Below are 22,888 nucleotides of genomic sequence, written 5' to 3'. Positions count from 1 at the left end.
ATTAAACTGCCTTTAATTTTCCAGAGGACCCCTGGAGGCTCCTTTCAGCACCCCTCTGGGGCCACTTCAGGAGCCACCCTGCTAAATAATGCATGGAGAGAGTACATCTTCCCAGCATGGCAAATGAGGAGGGGGAGGGGGGGGGACAAATATACACAATTGATTGTCAATAGCTGTGTGTGTGTGTGTGTGTGTGTGTGTGTGTGTGTCTCCATAACGTGAATCGTTCAATTTTAGGGTGAAGAGTTGGTTTAAGGTTAAGTCTAGGGTAAGTATCCAGAGAATAAATGTAAGTCTATGTAATGTCCCTGAAAGTGATGGGAACACGACTGCGCGTGTTTCCTGGGAGAGAGAGAGAGAGAATTAAAGCAAGGAGGAGGTGGTGCACGCCACAGGCTGTGTCAAGCTTGACAGAGAGAGACAGACCAGAACCGGAAACTAGGTGATTTATCCTTAAAAACTAAAAGCATGGACCCTAAAGAAAGCTAGAAAACAGTATTGAGACGCACAGAAGAGTTCAGTCATAACTAAAACTTACAATATACATGTGGATCAGAGACTGCTTTCTTGATATGCTAAATCAAAGTGGCAAGTATCTAGCCTGTAAGCTATGTTCTCGAAACATTAAATGTAGACATTAATATAAATGAAACCAAAAGTGATGACAGCAGTGTTCACTAGAGCTGCAGCGATAAATCATATAATCTGTTACGGTAGTTGTCAACTATTAAAGTATTTTGATAATCGATAAATCAGTTTGAGGCATTTTATTGAAGAAAGATTATCTGATTCCAGCTTATTTTATGGTTTTATTACACCTTCATGACAGTACTGAATATGTTTGGGTTGTGGACAAAACAAGACATTTGAGGAAGTCATCTTGGGCTTTGGGATTTTTCATAATTATTGGACATTTTATAGACTAAACAACTAATTCATTAATCGAGAAAATAATCGACAGTGAAAACAATCTTTAGTTGCAGCACTAGTGTACATTTAATTATATTAGACATCCTTTAGTTTAGGGATATTGGTTTATATTCCGAGGTGCCAGTCAGTCAACTTCTTTCAATACATTTTAGAAGAATTCACAAAGAAAAGCTTAACTTCCTGCCAATTTGAAAATTAACATAGTTGAGTTTTCATAACATTGGTAGTGAGCTATTCTATTTTTTTGGAAGAGCCACTGACCACTAGACCCCTATAGCAAAATCAAGAACAAGACTGTACTGTCTGAGGCCTTGTTTCATCACGTAACTGAGCTACAGTGTAGCTAGCACTTCATGGGCAAAATCCATCCATCATTAACCGCTTGATCCTGCGTACAGGATCGCGGAGGGCTGGAGCCAATCCCAGCTGAAATCGGGGTCAGGTCGCCAGTCATATAGGCAAACAACCACTCACGCTCACACCTAAGGAGAATTTTAGAGACACCAATTAACCTAGCCTGCATGTCTTTGGACGGTGGGAGGAAGCCGGAGCACCGGGAGAGAACCCACGCAGACACGGGGAGAACATGCAAACATGCCACACAGAAAGACCGGGACAACCAGGGTTTGAACCCACCACCTACTTGCAGTGAGGCTACAGTGCTAACCACTGCACCACCGCGCCACCCTCATGGGCGAAATATGTCTGTATTTTACTTTCTTAAATAAGAGCAGAACTATCTAGTCTTCCCTTTATGCATTAGCCTGTTGAACCTGTCCATGTTTCACCAGCATTATTAACAAGTTATATTTAGATAATAAATAAAATAACAATTAACCAATAACAAGACAAGATGTAAATAGAAACATTGTTTCACTAGTGCCTTTCTTTGAATGCCTTTATTCTGTCTTTTCACTCAATTTTTGCTGCAACCGTTTACAACTTTACCAGTGAGGTTTTAGTTAGAAGGACATGACCGGAAAAAGCGATGTGCTCATTGTGTCTACCTTGACGATGCTCATGACAAGCCACTCATTGGTGTAAGCAGCGCCCACGGCTTAAATGAGCCTCGTTCAGGAGCATTTCTTAGTTCAGACACGGACGGGGAGCAGACAGAGACGGTCTCTCCTCTTCCTCCATCTCTCTTTTTTCTCTCTCTGTCTCTCTCCGTCCATCACCCATCCATTTGCGTCTTTTGGATACTTAGCTCTCCTAGAGCGCTTTACTCTGCCTGGATCAGTCCATCCTCCACATGTCATCTCCACTGTGGTCCCACTGGAGGCTGTATATACAGTAATGATGCCTGGCTGAAGGGCTCGCAGCAGTGCTCATCTTCCAGCCAAACGCAGCGGGGTCGCCGACTGAAGAAGAGCTTTACTTCTTGAGGCTTGGCTCTGCGTAATGGATTTACTGTAGTCAGAGAAAAGTTGGATTTTGTAAAAAAAAAAAAAAAAAAAAAGACCAGTGGACCCCTACAATGGACAGAATAGGAGGGCGTTTTTAGAAAGGTGCTGTTGGGTTGGAATCACACCGTGAGAGGAAATGCACAGAGGTGAGTTGGATACGAGCTGCCCGACCATCCCTGATGCGTCCATGAAGGTCCAGTGCCTTAGGCAAAAAGAATTGACAGTTTATTTTAAGACTGGATTAAATGTATTTTACTTTTTCTCATTCTAGCACAGTGTGTGTTTTTATCTGCGTGGCATTAAATAACAAAATACTCACTATGGATCACTTTCAGAGCAGGTGAAAATGCCCTCATTATTTTTAAGGTTTTATTTCTCTTAAAATGATACAGCTAAAGCAATTTACAAGCAATTAAATGCAAGCTGACTAATCTCTCTATTTGTGTCTAGTCTATTTGTCTTTAGTATCAACTTGCCCTCTTGTGACCGTTAATGACAAATAGTCCTGTTTTATTGCCCACATCCCTGATCGACATCGCCATTAACCACTGATTTATAATCGACCAATTCCAGTCCCATCATCTGTTGGTCTGCTTCCCATTGTCTAAGATTCAGCAAAAGCCAGACAGGTAGTTTGGTTAAGTCTGGTTGGTTCGAACCGTCCAGCGCCCAGTCAATTTAAAAATAAAAAAATAACTACAATAGAAACGTTTCGTTAATCATCTGTTGGTTCTGGGCATTTCATAAAATAAAATGTATTATTTTACTCAAATGCTCCTACATGCTGAACCAGAACCCCAGAGGTTTTCCTGGCAGGAGCCAGTGCGAGGTGTGCCTCCGTCCATACCAGCTTACGTGAGTGCAATATGATTGTGATTCATGATTAGAAGCAAAGGACAAATAGCCACCTATTTGAAATCCACAACCTGGAGCAGAGAGCATTAGGCCTAAGTGCTTCCAATAAGCGGACAGTTTAACTGTCCAAATGTATCTCACTGACATTCAAACATCTTGTCTGTCACAAAGAGTCTACTATATTCTCCACAGGAATGTGGCCACAAAAATAAGCGAGTTTGGAGGTTTTAGTGGCGAATATGTGCCATATTTAAAAAAAAAACACCCTAAAACCATTTGTGTGAATAAAATATACTGCAGCTACTATTACTTAACACTACTTAGTACTATGCTAATAAATATACCATATCTCCTCCGTGGCGAACGAAACTCTCAAAAGTTCAGACCCAGACGCTGACGTCCGTTCACTTGATAGCCTGTGCGCGCGCTGCAGCTCAAGCGACTCCAGCTCCAGCCACCGTCTCGCGCCATCAACACCTGAGGCGCGCGCCGCGGCACACGGCTGCAAAATCTCTCGCTGCGTTCAGTGAAGCGTTCCTGATGCTTTGGTGCTGGGAGCTTACTGCAGTAGCTATGTGGTCAAACAGGTAAACTGTTGAGAGTTAATAGATGTTCCGTTTAGCTTAATTCCTATATTGTCTAATTAGGTATCAAGTGGCCACAGCTTACCTTTAGGCTTGTGAAACAGGTCTACCACAAAATGCGTCATTTTTTATTTTAACTGTAACAGACCATAACACTCTAAGGACTTGGATTATGAAGCTTCATTAGCGACTTTACTGTACCTCCACCTTTGTGTTGCCTTACCTCATTAAGTATTAGCTTACTAATTATAGGTCTGTTGTTTGTTAGCCTATTTCCTTGAAATGTAGCCTATGTCATAGAGACCACCTTATTAAGGCAATGGTTTCGCTCTTATATCATTTCCAATCCGTCTGCAGGCCCTTGCAACAGAAGGTTTTGTTGGCCTCTGCTTTTTTTTTTGCGGGGGAATGTGTTGTCAGTTTCGTTCGAGAGAGAAAAAAAACAGATTACGGCTTTAACTTTGCTTGTAAAGAGAAGTGAGAAGTGATGTAAAAATGAAATGACATGACCTAGAATCGGCTGAACCCGCGGTAATTTTTCCTCTCCTTCTTTAAAATGAACAGAGGTCAGATAAAACGCATATCAGAGGGATATCACGATGCCTTCAAATGCCAGAAGTATTTCCTCAAGGAACTTAGCTTCACATGAATGAACCAACTTGCAGTAAGCTGCATGTTGACGCTCTTTATAGTGGACTTAGTGAATAATAGATAGTAAGAGTGGTGCATTTTGTAAGATAGCCTATTGATTCTCTATAAACTGTTTCTATTCACAGATTATCATTTATCACCCTTTTTTCACACGTTTTGAAGTGACAATGGCTGCAGCTTTGTTACACTTGTGATGATAATGTTACAAAAGATGTTACAAATGCCTACACAAGTTATGCAACTTTTGCCTAATAAGTTCATTTAAATATGCATTCATGTTGCCACTGCTACTCTTTGGTTCATGACTGGTAAAACAACCCTTGCCAAAAACAATGTTTCGTACAGTGTCTGTTTTGTTAATATTTCTAACCAAAAGCCCTTGAAAGGATGAAAAGATTCCCAGCCTCACTGCGGGTAGCAGCACTTTACAGCGTTCCCTCTATCTATAAGATTTGGCTGGCTGGCTCATCGTGTAAAAAAAAGAAAAAGCTTTGTGGGAGCCTACAGCATCTTTCTGTTATTTGGTTTTTGAGTTTGGGTGGTCTGTTCTCCAAATGTGCCTGTGGTAGTTCTTACTCCCACCTACGATACTCTGTTGCAAGATAATGGAGATAGAAGTAATGAGGAAACAGGAGCCTGGGGGCCATGTGTATGCATGCATTTAAAAAGGAGTCCATTCAAACATGCATGCTCATTGGTGCGGTTGTGTTCACTGCTTATGTTAACCATGCGTTGTTCTTCATTAGACCCCCTTCCTCTCTCTCTCTTTCTCTCTCTCTCTCTCTGTCTCTCTCTGTCTTCCATCCTTCCTTCCTGGGTGCCATTATGCAACGTGCCAGGCTCATGCTCCCTCTCTAATTCGATGTGAGCGGGCCAAGCTATTATGAACTCAGTGGGGATCAGGTCTACAGCGGCTTATCAGAGCAAGACAGTGTCAGAAACTGTAACATGCTTGCCCTTGGTGCAGATATCATTGTAATAAAAACATATTTCACCTATTGTGTGCAGCTGTACTCTGCCCGTGCCTGTCTTCTCATCAGTGCTGTAAGCCTTGGAGCTTGTAATCCATAAAGCTAGTGCTTTATGTTTCTGGTGCCTAGAGGCTGCAGATTAGCAGGTTAGAGTCTCACAGTTTTGGATGAGAGTTGATGGTTTAAAACTATCTTTTATGAACTACTACTTGCTGCTCCTGCGAGTACAACTACTGCTATTATTGCTGCTAGCCAATTCCCACTATACAGCTACTGCTCTGCTACTTCTATTGCCATGACTACCTCCAATAATACGTCCACTACTTGCACTATTACTTCTAGTTTTTCCATTTTTCTTGCTGAAGTTAAGAAAGCTACCCTAAATCATGCATGTAACCACTCAGTATACATCATCATGCTTCTACAAGCACAACTTCTGCTAGCAATCAATGTACTTCTACTGCTACTTTCTTTCTGCAAGCATCTGTGGAATTAGAAAAACTTGATTAAAACATGCTTTAATTAATTGTCCGAAAATTACTATTTTGATAATCAATTAATCGTTTAAGTAATTTGTTTGTTTGTTTTTTTTTGGCAAAAATGACAAACGTGTATTGGTATTTTCTGCTGTTCTTTGCCTTATGTGAGAGTAAACTTGAGAGACAGAAAAGGCCACTTAATGATGTTTTAGGAAAGATATATTTGCTATTTTCTGACATTTTATAGACAATTTTTTAGAGTGGAAGAAATGATATGTTGCAGCCCTAGTTCGGTGTGATGAGCACTGGACTACAGAGCCAAAAAAAAAATTAATGAATGATAGCATTTTATAAATCTTGTCCCTCATTGAAAAGAAGATGCAGTCTGAGGGTTTGCATTTGCTTCATTAAAAGGAAGGCTGAGTATTACTGGTTACATTAATAAAATGTAACCATTTAATACACTTATAATAGCACAGGGGAACCCATTTGTCCCTAATGAGCTTGTCTGAAGTGTTTACCTCAGCAACTGCAGATACACCTTTTTCTTGAATTCTCAGTAATCTCTTTGTCTTGTAGCTCTATCATTTACAAGATGATTCATTGCTAAATGCCTCTGCAATATTTTTCCAGCTTTGCCCTTTCAAGAAAGCTTTTGTTCTGACAATGATATGATTATACGTTGAACACACACTATTTTGACTACATGCCTATTCTGAGATCATATGATTGTCTTTTCTCTCACAGCTCTCCTCCTCTTTTCTCAGCAATACGTTTTAAAATATACCAATTCAGTCAGGGATTTACTTAAACATTGTATTGATCTATATTTTACTCTCTATTCATCAAGGCCTGGTGAAATCAATACTGCAGCTGATCACACATACTTCTTCTGTGGCTGTTTACTGATTTCCATTTTTTTGTCGTTGTTGAACTCAACAAGATATAAATGTATTATTTATCTTTTTTGCAGCGTGGATACTCTTCTTTCTAATAGAAGAAGGTTTCGCTCTGGCACAGAGAACTCAAGGTAAGCTAGAACTCAAATCTTTTCTGTTCCATCAACATCGTTTCATCCATGTTGAAGCAGTCTGAAATAAGGAGGAATTAACTCTAGTTGTATAATAGGACCATGCTCCCTCTTATGCACTCCATGCACTCTCTCTGCCTTCCAATCATTCCCTCATTGATCCCCCGATTCAATCGCCTACTGTATGTGTTTGTCTGTTCTCTGCCTTTCTCCTTTAAGATTCAAGCAATCATGGCGGCCAGAGCCCTAACCAGAACGACTGTGGCACGTGGGTCCGCAACATCAATGGCGGGGTGTTCACATCGCCAAACTACCCCAACACCTACCCGCCCAATAAGGAGTGTGTTTACATCCTGGAAGGTAAAGCAGGGTCCTTTTTCCATCTGAATGCTTCATCTTCTGAGTTTTAATTGTTGTCATCCAAACAGCTAACACAGTTTCCTGTCTTTCAGCATATTGCCTCCTTCAGTGAATGTCATTAATTTGACTGACATTGTTTTATATAACCTCGCCCCTATCTGATTTTCTGTTCCTTCGCTAGTGGGCATTTTCTGAATGAGCCATCCTGAGTTTGTTTCACCCCACAGATATAACCCTTTGAAAATGATGGAGAGTGGCGCATTGTGGGTAGCCCCTGATTTCTGGCCTAATCAGAATAGTGCTGTGTTCATCTCTATTGGCAGAGTGTGCCAGGAGCCTCCGCTATTGAATGAGACATAAAAGAGATGAACATCTGCTACACAACTGAGCTTTGGTGGCGTATCACTGAATCGCAAACGTCCTTGTCAACGCTTTAGTGTTTACCAGAAATATCACATCCATCAGTAATTTGGTGGCCTGCCGCGCAGGAGACATAACGGAAAGCATCATTAGCAGCTATAGGAGATGAGGTCGGGGATATTGGTTGATGTGTTTTCATCCTAAATTGATGAACTGTTTGTCCATGAAGTTAATGTCTTTCATTCAGATGAGGTGTGTGCTTGGTACTTTTCTTGCTGTGATGGGGAATAGATTTTACACATGGCTCAAGGGCTCCCCCTGTGGACAAATCAAGCCCAGAACTGTTGTTGATGAATAAGCAATGACTCCATCACTGGCAGCCTATACTTGTGTGTGCAGAAGTACATCGCAGTGGGTCTGAAAAGCGACAGATAGAACCTTTCATTTGCTATTATTTGGTCTTCAATGGCCTTAGTCATATTCATTTCCGAGCCCCTGTGTTAAGCCTTGTTTTTCTGCCTCTGTTAGAGGCAAAGAGATGCTCACGTTTGGAATGAGTGCTAATCTGATAGCTTTGTAATCATAATTGGTGGTTAGTGGCTCATTGATTATGTCATGTCCTGCAGTTCATAAGCTCAACAGATCGAGTGAATATACTTTCTGCTCTTTCTGTATCAAGCTGTGTCATTTGTGTGTGTGTGTGGACATGTGTTACTCATGTTGTGAAGACCTAAATCTGTTTACACAGTCTCATTTTGGAGACAAAACGCAAGTCCCCATTACATAAATCATTAGGGAATGAAGGGAATGAACACACAGGTAGCAGGAAGTGCAGGCATACAAGCTGCTCGTTCAAGCAGAAAGGGAGAACAGTCAGGCTAACATTCAAAGACATGAACATCGAATCTTCTGTCTTATTGTATTTCAGCTGCACACTGCGATATACACGTGTACGGCCCTTGACCTCACTCTTATATCTCTAATGGGGGGTGCTTGGCTTCTCCATGCCAGAGATGATTCATAGCCCCAGCTCCCACTCCAAGCATCCTTATTTAGTATGATTCATCTCTCAAAGCAGCCATGAAGTGCCATTTTCATATACTTCCTCTGTGGGTGTGTGCGTGGGGGGTCATTAAAGAGCTCTGTCCATTCAGTATATAGACATACTCTGGATTTGCATGACAGATGAACTTGTGAACTACGGTTCACACTTTGATTGCATTGCATGTGTATGCTACACAGAGTGTGTGATGCATGCTTACGTATGTGAATATGCACCTTTGTGTTTATGTTTAAAAGAAAATGATAGTGAGTGTTTTGCATGTTTTGTTGTCGTGCTTTATTCTTGGATAGTTCATTGATGCAGACATTTGCTTATAATGCTGTTTACCACAATTGGATAAAGTCTGGGTGAACTAATTAGGTTAATCATAACATATTTTTTAAACTGTAATTGTTGTGCTGTTTTGAGAGAGCATCTTGACAGAAATTTGCTTGGTAGTAAAGGCAGAGCAGGTATTTCATTTGCTTAGTTAAAGTCAGCGACAAAAAGCCATCACAGATAGATAAGACCATCTATTTGACATATTCCTTGCCTGAAAAGGGCTTTAGTTAACTATTTACCCTTCACCTAAGTCTGAGCCAACTTCTAAAATGTTTCCTCATTTTCCATTCAACTGATGGGTTAGAAATAAACTTTAAAATCCAGATTTATTCATATTTCATTCTGCTTTTAATTTATGCTTTAGAAAACCAGATTTTTCTTTGTCCCACAAAAGCAAGATTACATTTTATTCCTTTCATGGATTTACCCTTTTTGTTTCCTTTCTCTCCCCACTTGCTTGTTTACCAAAGCTCTCCCTAGACAAAGGATTCAGCTTGCTTTTGATAAGAATTACTACATTGAGCCATCATTCGAGTGCCGCTTCGATCACATCGAAATCCGTGATGGGCCATTTGGCTTCTCGCCGCTCATTGATCGCTTCTGTGGGGGAAAGAACCCGGGCCTGGTTACATCGACGGGGCGTTTCATGTGGATCAAGTTCACCAGTGACGAGGAGCTGGAAGGCCTTGGTTTCCGCATTAAATACACCTTCATTGCTGGTAGGGACACCTAAACTGTGTATTTGCAGACTCCACAATACAGCTTGAGGCTATTTAATCAAATTTTTGTACATGTCAAAGGTTTTGGGTTTTGGGATCTGGTTAGTTTGCTTTTTCAAAGTTCCTCGAAAACATAGGGTGAATCTGATCTCAGTGTGACAGAAAAGATACCATTCTTCCCTAAATCATAATTTTTCTGCATTGCTCATATTGTTTTTGTTCACAAATGTCCACAGATAGCCCACAGGGTCTCCAATTTTCCAAACATTATCTTCACCTTCTTTCCTTCACTTTCTGGCTCTCTTAGCAGACACACGTCCAACATCAGAGCATCTTGAATCTAAACCTAATATTCCTAGAAGTCAGTGTCTCCCATCAGGCGACAGATATTAGCGTCAAACAGACCCATTCCTGCTTTATCTGGCCTGCCTTAATGGGATCTTATCTTGTGTTCTCTGCTCACTTATTTCTGCTGTGTGGATTGAGAGTAATGTGCCTCCCAAATCTTATCATTTCAGACCCCGATTTCCATCTGCACGTGGGTGGACTGCTAAACCCCATCCCAGGTAAGCTCTTCAGTATTTTGCCGGTTGCGTTCGATCCTTTTTGAAGAGCTCTTCTGTGCTCAGAAGCTTACTGGAGGTTATCTCTGCCTCTGACGTGAATGCTGAACATGCAAATGTACCTTGACAAGCACACAATTGCACACGAAATGAAAGGATGTACGTACACAAATATGCGCAAATGTAAACACATGAAGGAACACACACCTCTTTTATCCTGCTCTTTCCTCCTTTGTCTTTCTGCCTTCATTCCTCTGTCTTCTTATTCTCCTTTATCCTAATCCGCTGTGCTCACTTCACTTCCACCTTAAATCCTTTACTTTTTAAAATAAAATTCTTCATCTGTCTTTCTTTCTGTCTCTCATTCCCACACTTTTTCCTCTTTATCTTCTCTTTGTTTTCTCTCTCTCTCGGTTTCTCCACGCTTCTCTCGTGTACCTCTTGCCTTCTCTGTCGTTTACCCCTCTCTTTCTTTTCCGTCTTACCTCTCCTCCACATTTCCTCTGACTCTTTACAGACTGTCAGTTTGAATTCGGCGGATGGGATGGGGTTATTCGCTCAAGTCAGGTGGAGGAGGAGGAGAAAGTGAAACCTGGTGATGCTTTGGACTGTATCTGGACCATCAGGGCTCCTCCTCAGTCCAAGGTCAGTACAGGGGACCATATTAGTAATCAGGAATGAGGGCATGTGTTGCTTCTATCGTACGATCTAGGGTCTCGTCTATGCTTATTTTTAAAATACATGACAAATGCTAACCTTAACTAACTTAGCAGTAAGTTTGAAGTCGTTTATGTTCAACCATTTCACTACCCTCGAAGACACTGAAATATTTTGTTGCACACCCTTCTGAATGCACTGTAAAAGCTGTAAGGCTCTGCTCACACCCCAGCTCAGAATGTTTATTTCAGTAATAATGCTGATGTTTTCAAATGGCAAATAACTGGATGGAGTAGCTGTATTTTTCAACATGACAAGCCATATAAAATCTCATCTCACTGGTGACGCTTGCAATCTGTTCCAGAGTAGATATGAAAAGAAAAATAATCTGAGGAGAAATAATGATGCTCTGAATACAAACAAGTGAAGGCACAGCTCAGAATTTCTGAATAGTGAATTCTAAAAATTAGCCTGTGCACTATCATTTTGTTGAGTCTGTTCCCACTTTATGACAGTAGAGTTGCTCCGGCACTTAACCTTGACAGTGTGCTCCATGTTAATTTTAGTATTAGTTTTACATTCTCTTTTATATGATGCCAGTACATGATCAACATGGGTAATTTGTTCGCCACTGTGAACTAATTTGCTCTGGATTCAGGAATCCTTCAGGTCAAAACATCTCCTATCATTTCCTTTTGTGTCATTGGCAAATAACATTCTGACCTGCTCTGTTGCAAAGAAAGTAATTATGTATACAAGCAACTGGGCAGATGTATATCCAATAGGGGATTTGAAGGGGGAAAACCATCTCCATTGTTAACAAAATGACCAAAATGCATCCCTTTTGTTAACCTGCCATCCCCGCTCTTCATCTCCTAATAACAGAGAAAGTGCGGGGGCAGAGGTGTTGTTTAGTTGAATATGTTAGTCTAGTCTGCTTGACTCATTGATCGTTTAACTAACTTAGCTTTGTGCAAGCTATATACCTATGATTATAAATATTCTGTACAAATGCTTAGAGTAGCAAATCCTCCAGTTGTCATGACTGTATTGTGATTGTAATGTAAAACATTGTAGGTACGAGCAGTGCAGACACAAAAAAAGCAATGCAGATTTATAAAATACTTGGAGATTCATAGGTACATTTTAAAGGCAAGAGTGAAAGTCCAGTGATGTGTTCTGCTAAGTTCTGATACTTATAAGTGGATTTGGAAAATCCCATTGAAGTACATCGCTAGCCCGGCTAGCCTTGGTTCATAGCTGCTCTGCTTCTCCTTCATGACTAAATGAGTCATCAGCACTCTCCTATGCTACTCACTGGCCACAATATACTGACACACACACACTTGCACTCAGAAATTCATGCACATCTAATTAAGTATAAAAGAGCAGATGCAGACATACAGTCACACATTACATAATATACTGTCACATAGAGTACTGTTAGCAATAACTCATGCACATGATACACTAATATGTATGCAAAGTAATATTTGTATACACATGTAATATGCATATATGTGTAAACATTCACGCATGACTCACACATGCACTGCCTAACTTCTCTCTCTCCCTCTCTCACACACACGCACGCAGATTAGTCCCCACAGTCATTTCACTGGCCGTGCATGTGCAGTGTGAGGCAGCAGTGAAGAGGATTTGAATTTAGCAGCTGCACTGAGTTGCCTAGCCAGATATTAGCTCAGCGAAGCAGAAGGAACAGAGCAGCACACTAAGCAGCAGTATAAGAGCACCTACTTTACTTCTGCATGGTTACAGGTGCCTGTGTCCTAAATGTGCTGAAGATTCATCCAAGTTGTTGTCCCCCTGTAGCCAAGATCTTATCGTGACAGTACTGCGGATTTGACTTATTTGCATATTTCTTTTGTAACTACTTGCACTGATGATGGCTGAATTTCATGTAACTCTGTCAGTTTCAAGTCACTTGAATAGAACGGAGCCATCATTAATCTTATTAGCAATAAATTATTAACATTAATTAAAAGCATTAATAACAACTCAATCTGTTGAAGTAATTGAACATGCGTGCTTGCTAACTGGCTTATCATTAATGGTATTACTTAATACCTGTGCTTTATCCTTCGATAGCAAGTTAAGATATTTGCTGAGTGATATGGTATATTTGGGATTTCCCAGTGGTATTTACTGCTTTGTTAGCTGACCACAGCTTCTTGGTGGAAAACGTGGAAATGTCCAACTTTTTTAAGATGAAAGGAACCATCCGAGCACACCACTTGTTTTGCACTCTAGCTAGACTCTCTCGTGTGGGGAGGAGGTGCAGGTTCAGCTCACTAGCCTTCAGTTCCTGCTGCATTCTGACTTAAGACACACCAAGGAGAAAGGGGGAGTGTGAGTGAGACAGAGCACCATAACAGATATTTTCAAAAAATTTCTTTTCTAAGTAGCCAGTTATCACTATATGAATAATGCGTGCTTATATTCGCTTTGTTATTGGCATGTGAGGTGCATGTTGGTACATCATTCGTACCCATCTACCGAGCATTAGTGATATCGGTGAGGTGAGGTGCCTGCACAGAACCAAAAGATACTAAAAGAAAGAACCCACCCCAGCCAGAGTCTGTTCACCCTGCTGCTATCTGGCAAGAGGTACAGAAGTTTCTGCTGTCACACCATCAGAGGGCACAGCAGCTTCTTCCTCCAGGCAATAAGACTCCTAAATTCATTCATAGCATAAGGGGAACTACAAACTGCATCTCATTTTACAACCCTGTTTTGTGCTCTGATGACAGGTGGGCAGGGTTATCTTCAAATATTTTCAATTCTATTCCTTGTCTAGGTCTGAATGTTTGTTTTAGATATATTTACTTTTCTGATTTAATACATTTTCATGTATTTGCCTACATAAAATGGACAGTTGCTGATTATGAGTCGTCATAAAGTGAAACTAAGCCTTGCCTTGGAGATTGATTTGCATTTCCTGTGTATCTGCAGATCTACCTGCGCTTCTTGGAGTACCAGATGGAACACTCTAATGAGTGCAAGAAGAACTTTGTGGCCGTGTACGATGGCAGCAGTGCCATTGAGAACCTCAAGGCCAAGTTCTGTAGCACCGTGGCCAATGACGTGATGCTGGATAATGGTGTGGGAGTTGTGCGAATGTGGGCTGATGAGAAAAGCCGACTCAGCCGGTTCCGCATGCTCTTCACCTCATTTGTTGACCGTAAGTGCCAGTCTGCTTGACAACATAACTCGTCCTGGACACTGTTTTTCCATCTTTTTCCATAATTTCTGTTGAATTGTGTCATGGGTACGTCTTGCCATGGTGATATATATTTCATTCAAGCCCTTCTTTCACAGGCTTGATGCTATACTAATGCTTTGCACTTCAATATTTTCTTTTTGTGGCTCTCTGTAGCTCTGTCTTCACTTAATACAACAACAACAACAACAGGAGGAGCTACATTTCTTGAGTTCCTCTTTGGTTTCAAAGTTGTTGGTCATGTCAGACTGATTGGTTATGAAATATTTGTTTATGTGTTTTGCCTCTATTACATTCAAAATTATTATGAAGACGCAAGAATGAAACATAGGGCCCAGGTCAAAAATATTCCGGTTTAGCTTTACTATTTATTCAAATACATCAAGTGAGAGAGGTAAATTCATGTCCTTGTTGTAGTTTGGTCTGAATATGTTTAGAGGTTTGGAGATAACTGAAAAACAAAACTAATTTCCACTCTCCCATGTACCATATGTCATTACTTTACTGTTAACAGTGACAACCTAGTCCCCCCCACACAGAAAGCGACACAAAAACTGTTGATTTATGAGGCCCTGCATTCAGCTGGCATCAGTAAACACTAACAGAGACTGAAGTGTCATTTCAGCAAGGAAAGCTAATTACACTGCACCATGTTTTGAGCATAGATATGAGAAAACCAATTATTTACTCCAGCATTTGTAAATAACTGAAAGAATCAAATCATCTTGATATGCATGCCACAGCATGATACTGTGCTTATTATAGGTCACTTACAACAGGAAAATAGGAATTTATCTATTTTGGTGAGAAGAAAGGTTGAGTAGGGTTAATTAATCTACTGGAAGTAATTGTACATTAAGTGTCATCATTTTTGAAGGACAAGAAACTTCCAAACAGATGCCATTAAAGGTTGCACATAAAGTAGCAGGAATTGCCATGCAGGAAACAATTTTTCTCTTAGCACACCGTAATATTTTCATTAAATGCCTGAATAGACTGAGATATTAATTGCCACATTCTCCTGCACACTTCCCAAACCCTGGGTGAATGCTAATGTTATTTTCATCAGCAAACCATAACCATTCAGAACTTAATAGCCTTTTAAATTCAGCAAGGGTGGGTTTTTTTTACTCGGAGAGTCCTTAAGACCATTTGGATCCTCATTAATTCTGATCACACAGTTCATCTCAGAGAAGCCTGAAGTCTCTTGAATAACTCCCAAACTTTATTTGGTCAGCGTTAGTGGCTGAAGTTTACTTGGAGGTCAGAGGGAACCATTAATCTCTGTCACTCAGAGAACAAGATGAGTTTTGCCTTTTGCACTCCATCATCCTTAATGTGCTCTAATCTTCCAACACGTAAACCAGATATATTAAAACATTGCCACATACACTCACACACACAGTACATATATTCAGACGTGTGTGTGTGTGTGTGTGTGTGTGTGTGTGTGTGTGTGTGTGTGTGTGTGTGTGTGTGTGTGTGTGTAAAGGGTGACGCGAGACGCAAAATCAGTTTGGACGTGACCACAGTGTCAGGGGGACGACCCCGTCTACAGGCTCATTGGGAGATGGATGGGGTGGACACACACTATTTCATACACACCCTTACACATACATATACAGTGCAAGTCCCTGTGTCCAAATGATTTAACCCTGAGGCAGGGGAAGCATGCAAGGATAAAGAAGTGGGTGCTCAGAGCTCTAATCAGAGTGGACCTCGGAGCGGCGGTGAAGCTGGTGGAGCGGACCACAGCCTGTTTCAGCTGTGATAAAGACTCAGAGAGTGTGTCTGCGGTTGCTAACGCCTGTGCATATAAAAAAAAAACAGAGGTGGAAAATTGTTGTCAGAGGGTCTGGAAAAGGTCAGTTCAGAGGCATGAACTAGCCATAAGAGACAGATTGAATATTATACTGTAGTGTGTGCATCATGGTGTGGAACAACATTTGTCTGTGTGCAACCCTGAGGTTGTTGTGCTGTAAAGGCATTCTCTGGCGATGATGCTCTGATAAAGAAAGACAGGACAGACCTTTTGTGGCAGAGAGGTGGTCGTGCAGCTCAAATTCCTGTTTTCGCATTACCTTGAAGTTGCTTGACATCCTCCTGCATCTATTCTTTGTGTATTTTTGGAGTCTACCTACCTACCTATTATTCGGATCTATGGATTGAAGGTGTTGTATGTCGTACATATTGTAAAGCCCTATGAGGCAAATGTGTGATTTATGATTTTGACCTATATAAGTAAAATATTCTTGACATGACTCAATAAAATAGAGGCAACAAAAAGAAAAATGTTGTTGTTGTCAACACCTAAAAAAGGCAAAAGTATAATTTCCTTGATCACAGAATGCTGTGTGAAAATGTGACACTACAGGGGACATCTCGGTTACAACATGGGTTACAATGTACACACTGTTCATCATTTAACAGAAGGAAGGTCTCACAAAGATTCTGTCTTGTGTCTTGGACATTTTTGCTGTGTTTTAGACCTAACAAAGGGTTGGACTTTAGACATAAACATTAACCCGTCTAGTTCTTGAATATCATCTCCAGGAGCATTTGGGGTAAATTAAGAAACATGGTTGACGGCTCAGTTGATAGTTTTAATAAATTCACCTGTTATATATGAGGTCTGTGGTTGATTCTTGTAGCCTCCAATATAACAAAGCAGAAAAATAACTCTCAGACACAAAAGTGTTAATGATCAATTGGATTTTTGGCTTGCTTGCTACACAATTGTTTAAGCCTGATAAAAGAAAAGCACGCTGTAGGACGCACTGCTTTTCAACCAACAAACTTCCAGGTTCCATATCAAAACCCAGGCATCTGCATCTTCCCTCAGCCTTGCAGCCCTACTTTCTTACTGGCAGTGCATCGATCTCCTGAGCCCAGCAGCCAGCATCAATTACTAGTCATCTCTGTCTCTGCCATCGCAGCCTTGATACGCTAACAGTCACTTTAATGTGGAGTGTCTCACAGTACATGCCTGACCATCTGCACCCTGTGATGGCCCGGAGCCATTTCTGCCACCGCATCCCCTTGCCTGTCTTTTCATCTTCTCCATACTCTTCTTCCATGCCCACTCCAAGTCCAACTATCCACTGTTCCAGCTCCTCTCCCCCTCTTTCTCCTGCTTCCCAGACTCTCTTGACATGAAGGCTGCAGCTCAGTGAAGCTGCCATCTCCTCCCCTCATCACCCCCCGATGTTGCGTCTGCAGGAAATGATGATGTATGGCCTTGTGCGGACTGTCTCCATTTAGACCTCTAGTGTTTCAAGAAATATATATAAATATACATATATTTTATTATGTGCATCTAGAAATGATCGATCTTTTATTGTTGTTATTGTTTTATTGTTATTATCATCAAAGTAGCTTCTAGTCCTTTTCACAGTGTAGTCATCTTTTCCTCCGCACTGTTAGACAGCTGTTTTCCTGTTGTTGTTTTCTAAATTCCATTATCTCTGTGCATTGTCTTTTGCCCGCAGCCCCCTGTTCAGCCAATACATTCTTCTGCCACAGCAACATGTGTATTAACAACTCCTTGGTGTGCAATGGGGTTCAGAACTGTGTCTACCCATGGGATGAAAACCACTGCAAAGGTGATTGTCTTCTTTCTCCCAGCTATTCACAACTGAGTTTATTATGGTTAATTTATTTGTGCAGGACTTTCAGGGTTGGTATTCTGTTTTTGTTTTTGTACATAATAATTACATGTTCTTATTTTCATTAGCATCTTTATTTTTCTTATTCTCCCCCCTCCAGAGAAGGGGCCTAAGGGGCTTTTTCATCAGATCACTAAGACCCATGGCACTGTCATTGGTGTGTCATCAGGCATAGTTCTGGTTCTTCTTATCATCTCCATCCTGGTCCAGATGAAGCAGCCAAGGAAAAAGGTAACTCGTCCTTTGTACTTGGCCTAGCCAGAGAAGAAGGGACACATAATTGAAAGTGATGCGGGCACATGTGTATTTCGTTGATAATCCATCAATAATCAATATATAGCACCAAAATTTAAGAAATGCAAGATATGTGCAACATACAGGCTGTCTTAAAAGCTTGTTTGTGGATGGAAATTGCCTTTCACCACTTTCCTCCCACCACCTTTTTAAACTTTAAATCTTAAAGCCCCTGAAAACTTGATTTCACATCAAAAGTATTAAGTAATGTGACACTCACAGTAAGAAAATCACCAACAAAAACACAAATAAAGAAGTTTGGCAAATACTGAGGACCCCCTCACGCATAGTAAGAAGCTGAGAAAATAGGTTTTCAGGGCCTTTAAAGTGTTCAGTTTTTTAAGAGTGTTGTCTTGACATACTGTATACTCATGTAGGTGTGAAATTTAACTCTCTGAATTGATCTTTTTTTTTTTAAGGTTGTAGCCCGCCGGCCTGGAGTTTTCAACAAATCAGGCTTCCAGGAGGTCTTCGACCCGCCCCACTACGAGCTATTCTCTCTACGTGACAAGGAGATATCGTCAGATTTAGCCGACCTGTCTGAGGAAATGGACAGTTTTCACAAGCTGCGGCGTTCCTCCACCATGTCCCGTTGTGTCCACGAGCATCACTGCGGCTCACAAGCCTCAGTGGCAACTGCCGGCGGCAGTATGAAACACAGCCGCACCACCTTGAGCTCCATGGAGCTGTCCTACCATAACGACTTCTCCAAGCCACCACCCATGAAGACTTTTAACTCCACGGCCAGCTACAAGAAGAGCTGCTACGGCTACAAGCAGCATTCACAGACTCATGACTGCGACCAGCAGGTCATTGAGGACCGCGTCACAGAGGAAATACCATGTGAGATTTATGGGCGTGGTGGAGGAGGGGCCACAGGTGGAGGAGCAATGGGAGGAGGCGGAGCTTCAGGGATTGCAGGAGGAGGGATTGGAGGAGCAGTGGGAATAACAGGAGGAGTGGCGATGGCAGGGGGAATGGGTATGGCGGGGCCTAGTGGCATTGCTGGAGGTATCGGTGGTGGGATGACAGGAGCCTGCGGAACCCTGAGTATCCGCGGCAACAGCGCTCGTAACAGTACCAGCATGGTTGACCCACAACAGCGTTCCATGTCCATGGACTTCTAGATGGTGAAAGGAGGAAGAAAAGGAGAAAGGGAGTGCAGAAAGAGCTGGTATTTCACTCACTGACAGAAGAGAAGGAAGAAGAGAAGACAGGAGAGTTACAATAATTTTCAATTGATCATTCCTCTCTGCTTTTGCTTTCAAAGCAGCGGTTAACTCTTACGGATCTTTGTCTCAAAGTCTTGTCTGAAAGTTTGGGAAATTAACAGACAAGGAATAAAAAGAGGAAAGAAACAGGAAACTTGATTCTATTCTTCAGGATTCTAATGGATTTTGAGGGAGGATGGAGACATCATGTCTCTCCTCCAGTCTTATACTCATTTAATCTCTCCTTTTCATAAGCCACACATAAGAAGAGAGTTCTCGCATGCAGACCCAGACTCTGGCAGCCTAGAAGACCAGGTAACCGGTCAGAAACAGACAGAGAATGACAAAGACACGTCCTAGACTGAGTTTTTACATGTATTCATCTGCCATGCACAGATATATGATATATAGTGCGTCTTCTAATAATTTGAGTCTTTATTTTTGTCAGTGTACTGTACTGTTAAAACCAGTATATATCCAGCCTCATGATGATGCTTGGCTTTTAACTCTTTAATCTTTTTCAAATGTTGCTGAGATGCTTTTATGAAGATGACTTACTGTATCCATGACACGTGGTGTTGATGATGATGAGGATGAAGTGTTGATGAAGTTGCTGTTGTTGATGATCAGAAATATGATGCTGATGACAATGATGTGATATTACTATAATAATTATGTAGTTTTCGTGGTTACCTCGCACATACACAGAGGTACAGGTTCAGTTTCTCCTCAGGAAGAGCACATGAAGAGACTGTCTTATTTTGATAAGAAATTGGGTGAAAAAAGTCTATTTCTGCTTTATAGCCCATGGGCATTCAGGCTATGAGTAATCATTTATGGGATATGAAAAGTTTGGTTTCAAGACCTGGACTGAATCGAAAAAGCATCCATCCTACTTCTAAACCCTCCCCCTCTTACCAGGAGAAAAAAGTAATTTTTCAGTTTCCCCATGAACTGACTGTGTAACACAAGCACAACCTGTTTCCCTAAAGAGACAGACATGTAGCCTATATGGTTCTCATTTATGATTTTAACCACTGATTGTATAATTTCATTCTGTTGAATTAAATGAGAGCGTACTCACCTCCCTGTGTGAGCTTTTTTTTTTCAACATGACCAAGAAAGATGAAAATGGCACCGCCCACAGGCTGGAGATGTTGCAACAAGGTAAGACACACACTAATAATTAAAAAAAAACAGCCTAGGCAAGGTGTTTGGCTTTGCTGAGATAAATATTTACATGCAATAATGCTTTAAGCATAATTAATTTGCTGCATAATTAATTGTGAGAACCATAAGATGTAGTTTCGGGTTGAATATACAGGAATTAAGGCTAATTAATTCCAACTGTTGTGATATGATCAGTTCGGCTTAAAATATTACTAAACAAAATGCATAAAGATAGTATATAAACACGTTTAATGAATCTCTGAATAATGAATTTCACTCGCTCTCATAGGCCCACATCTTACACTCACGCTTTCCCTTGCTGTCATGATGCATTTGTCCTGTCTGATGCTCAAGGCACCCTTTTAAAATATATTTCCTTCAGATACTCATGGCCACATGCATTAGGCTGTGGTGATGTGGTCCTCTATGACATAAATGCATGTAGTCATGGCAGCATTAAGGTAGTGCAGACGTATGATAATATATGCTGATATGATTGTCAGATGCTGCTGAGCAGCAGACGTTACTGGTTTCTCGTAAGTCTCAGAAATCACTTATAATTAAAATAACTGAGCATTACACCAACAAACAATTTGAATTGTTGAATCCACACAGTTATTCATTACTCAATAACTACTCACGCCTGTTAGAACTATGGTATTATTTATGTGAACAAGTGACACAATTAGCTGTAAATTTCATAATAACATACAGTAGGATTTATTTGCACTTAAAACATTATCATTGCTGTGTATTTTTACAGAAACTACCATCACAGAGAAACACATGAACATCTCTCAGAGCCTCTGCAGTAGAAAATGCAGCCCCATCTGTAGACATCTATGTTTTATCTGCAGATAGAAACCTACATGAAGAGCCAAACAACAGTTTGTAAATGAAGCACTGTTTTTCTACACAGTGTGACAGTTGATATGTACAACAATATTTGGATGAGTCAGGTAGATAATGATTGTTAGGTTGAATGTAAATACATTCCCAAGAGTCAATACATGACAATATCTGATAAAGAAGACGTGAGCGCTCCTTTAAAGATATAAAACATTTTAAAATTATGGACATTATCACAAAATGTAGTTTTGTGAAGGCAGAACACGAGCTCATGAGATATTAACAGTTGCTTTGTGTCAAGTATAATATAGATATCTTTTGTCAAATGAATATTATTCTTAATTGAAGAAGTAGGACATGCAAGTCACTCTACTAGTTTGAATACATTAAATTCAAAATGTTTTTACTCCATAAAACTTCATGGTAAAAGCATGTAATGAGCAATACACTGAATTGGGGTATAATGTTTTAAAAAGTTCAAATATGTAAATTGCAATATCTACATTCTTAATCCGGTCAAGCTAACATATGAATAAACAGCTTATCATAATATGATTTTATACTGATACAGATCAGTTATCAATTTGAATTTCATTGAGATGCAGCTATCAAAACAAATGACTCACTGCATTTTATAATAAATCAAAAAAGAGGGGGAGACATTAACACACACGCACAAACCGAAGCAGGTGCACAGAGCACACCTGAGGCATACTAAATTTAACGGCTGTTTAGCACATGAAACAAAACAACCACACAAAAAGATATCACAGGATCCACCTTAACCAATTTTCAGTGCCCATGCAGGCAGATGAATTGTTTGAACACACCACATGTCGTAAAGGTAGTGCATCCAGCTTATGTTATTGAAATGATGAAGAGATTAGGCTACATAATTGCAGTGGTGGAATATGACTTAGCCCGTATACTCAAGTACTGTTCTTAAGTATAATTTTGATCTCTCAGAAGGACAGAAAGGAGGTGTTGAAAGGAAACTGGATAAATTGGGAGACACCATTAACAACTGGTGCTGAAAGATTTGGTATGAAGATCAAGCAGCAAAAAACCCAAACACAGAAAGAACCATCAGCCCAGCCCAAGTGCAGAAGACATCAGGAATTAGAAAGACTTGTGAAGGAAAGACAGATGAGAACACAGTAGAAGAAAGCCACTGAGGAGGAAAAGAAAGGGCTCGAGGCACTGCAGGCGGAAATAAAACAATGCATGACAAAGCTTGGAGGACCAGAGTGTTTGAGAATACAATATAAGAAGAAAGAACAGGCAAGGACTGACTTCTACAGGGACCCATACAGGTTCATCAAAAGCCTTTTTGATGAGGAGAGGAGTGGGTTCCTTAGGGCGCCAGTAAAGGAACTGGAGGAATACCTGAGGAACACCTATTACGACACCCAGAGGCAGAAGCCAGTCACACCATAAAGCGGGCAAGAACAGCATCAGCACCAGGGCCCAATGGTATCCTGTGTAAAATGTACAGGAACACCCCGGGTG

At 40.8% G+C, this 22,888-nt stretch overlaps 1 protein-coding gene across 1 annotated transcript; it reads left to right on the top strand.

Annotated features, from left to right (window-relative positions):
• The first annotated feature begins 2,059 nt into the window (after nucleotides 1-2,059).
• On the top strand, nucleotides 2,060-20,444 carry LOC123958847 (neuropilin and tolloid-like protein 2). Its single transcript, XM_046032524.1, has 10 exons — nucleotides 2,060-2,482; nucleotides 6,850-6,906; nucleotides 7,126-7,266; nucleotides 9,481-9,729; nucleotides 10,248-10,295; nucleotides 10,810-10,937; nucleotides 13,923-14,151; nucleotides 17,679-17,792; nucleotides 17,956-18,086; nucleotides 18,569-20,444. Exons 1-10 carry the CDS (start codon nucleotides 2,473-2,475, stop codon nucleotides 19,274-19,276), a joined length of 1,815 nt encoding a protein of 604 aa, XP_045888480.1. The 5' UTR covers nucleotides 2,060-2,472; the 3' UTR covers nucleotides 19,277-20,444.
• Nucleotides 20,445-22,888: the final 2,444 nt, after the last annotated feature.

Source organism: Micropterus dolomieu, linkage group LG20 (genome assembly GCF_021292245.1).
Source record: "Micropterus dolomieu isolate WLL.071019.BEF.003 ecotype Adirondacks linkage group LG20, ASM2129224v1, whole genome shotgun sequence".
NCBI lineage: Eukaryota > Metazoa > Chordata > Actinopteri > Centrarchiformes > Centrarchidae > Micropterus > Micropterus dolomieu.
This window is presented reverse-complemented; position numbering and strand designations above follow the sequence as displayed.

Coding starts and splice junctions, on each gene's coding strand:
- LOC123958847 (XM_046032524.1), top strand. Junction 10,938..13,922: donor GGGCTCCTCCTCAGTCCAAG/GTCAGTACAGGG, acceptor GTGTATCTGCAG/ATCTACCTGCGCTTCTTGGA. Junction 18,087..18,568: donor TGAAGCAGCCAAGGAAAAAG/GTAACTCGTCCT, acceptor TTTTTTTTTAAG/GTTGTAGCCCGCCGGCCTGG.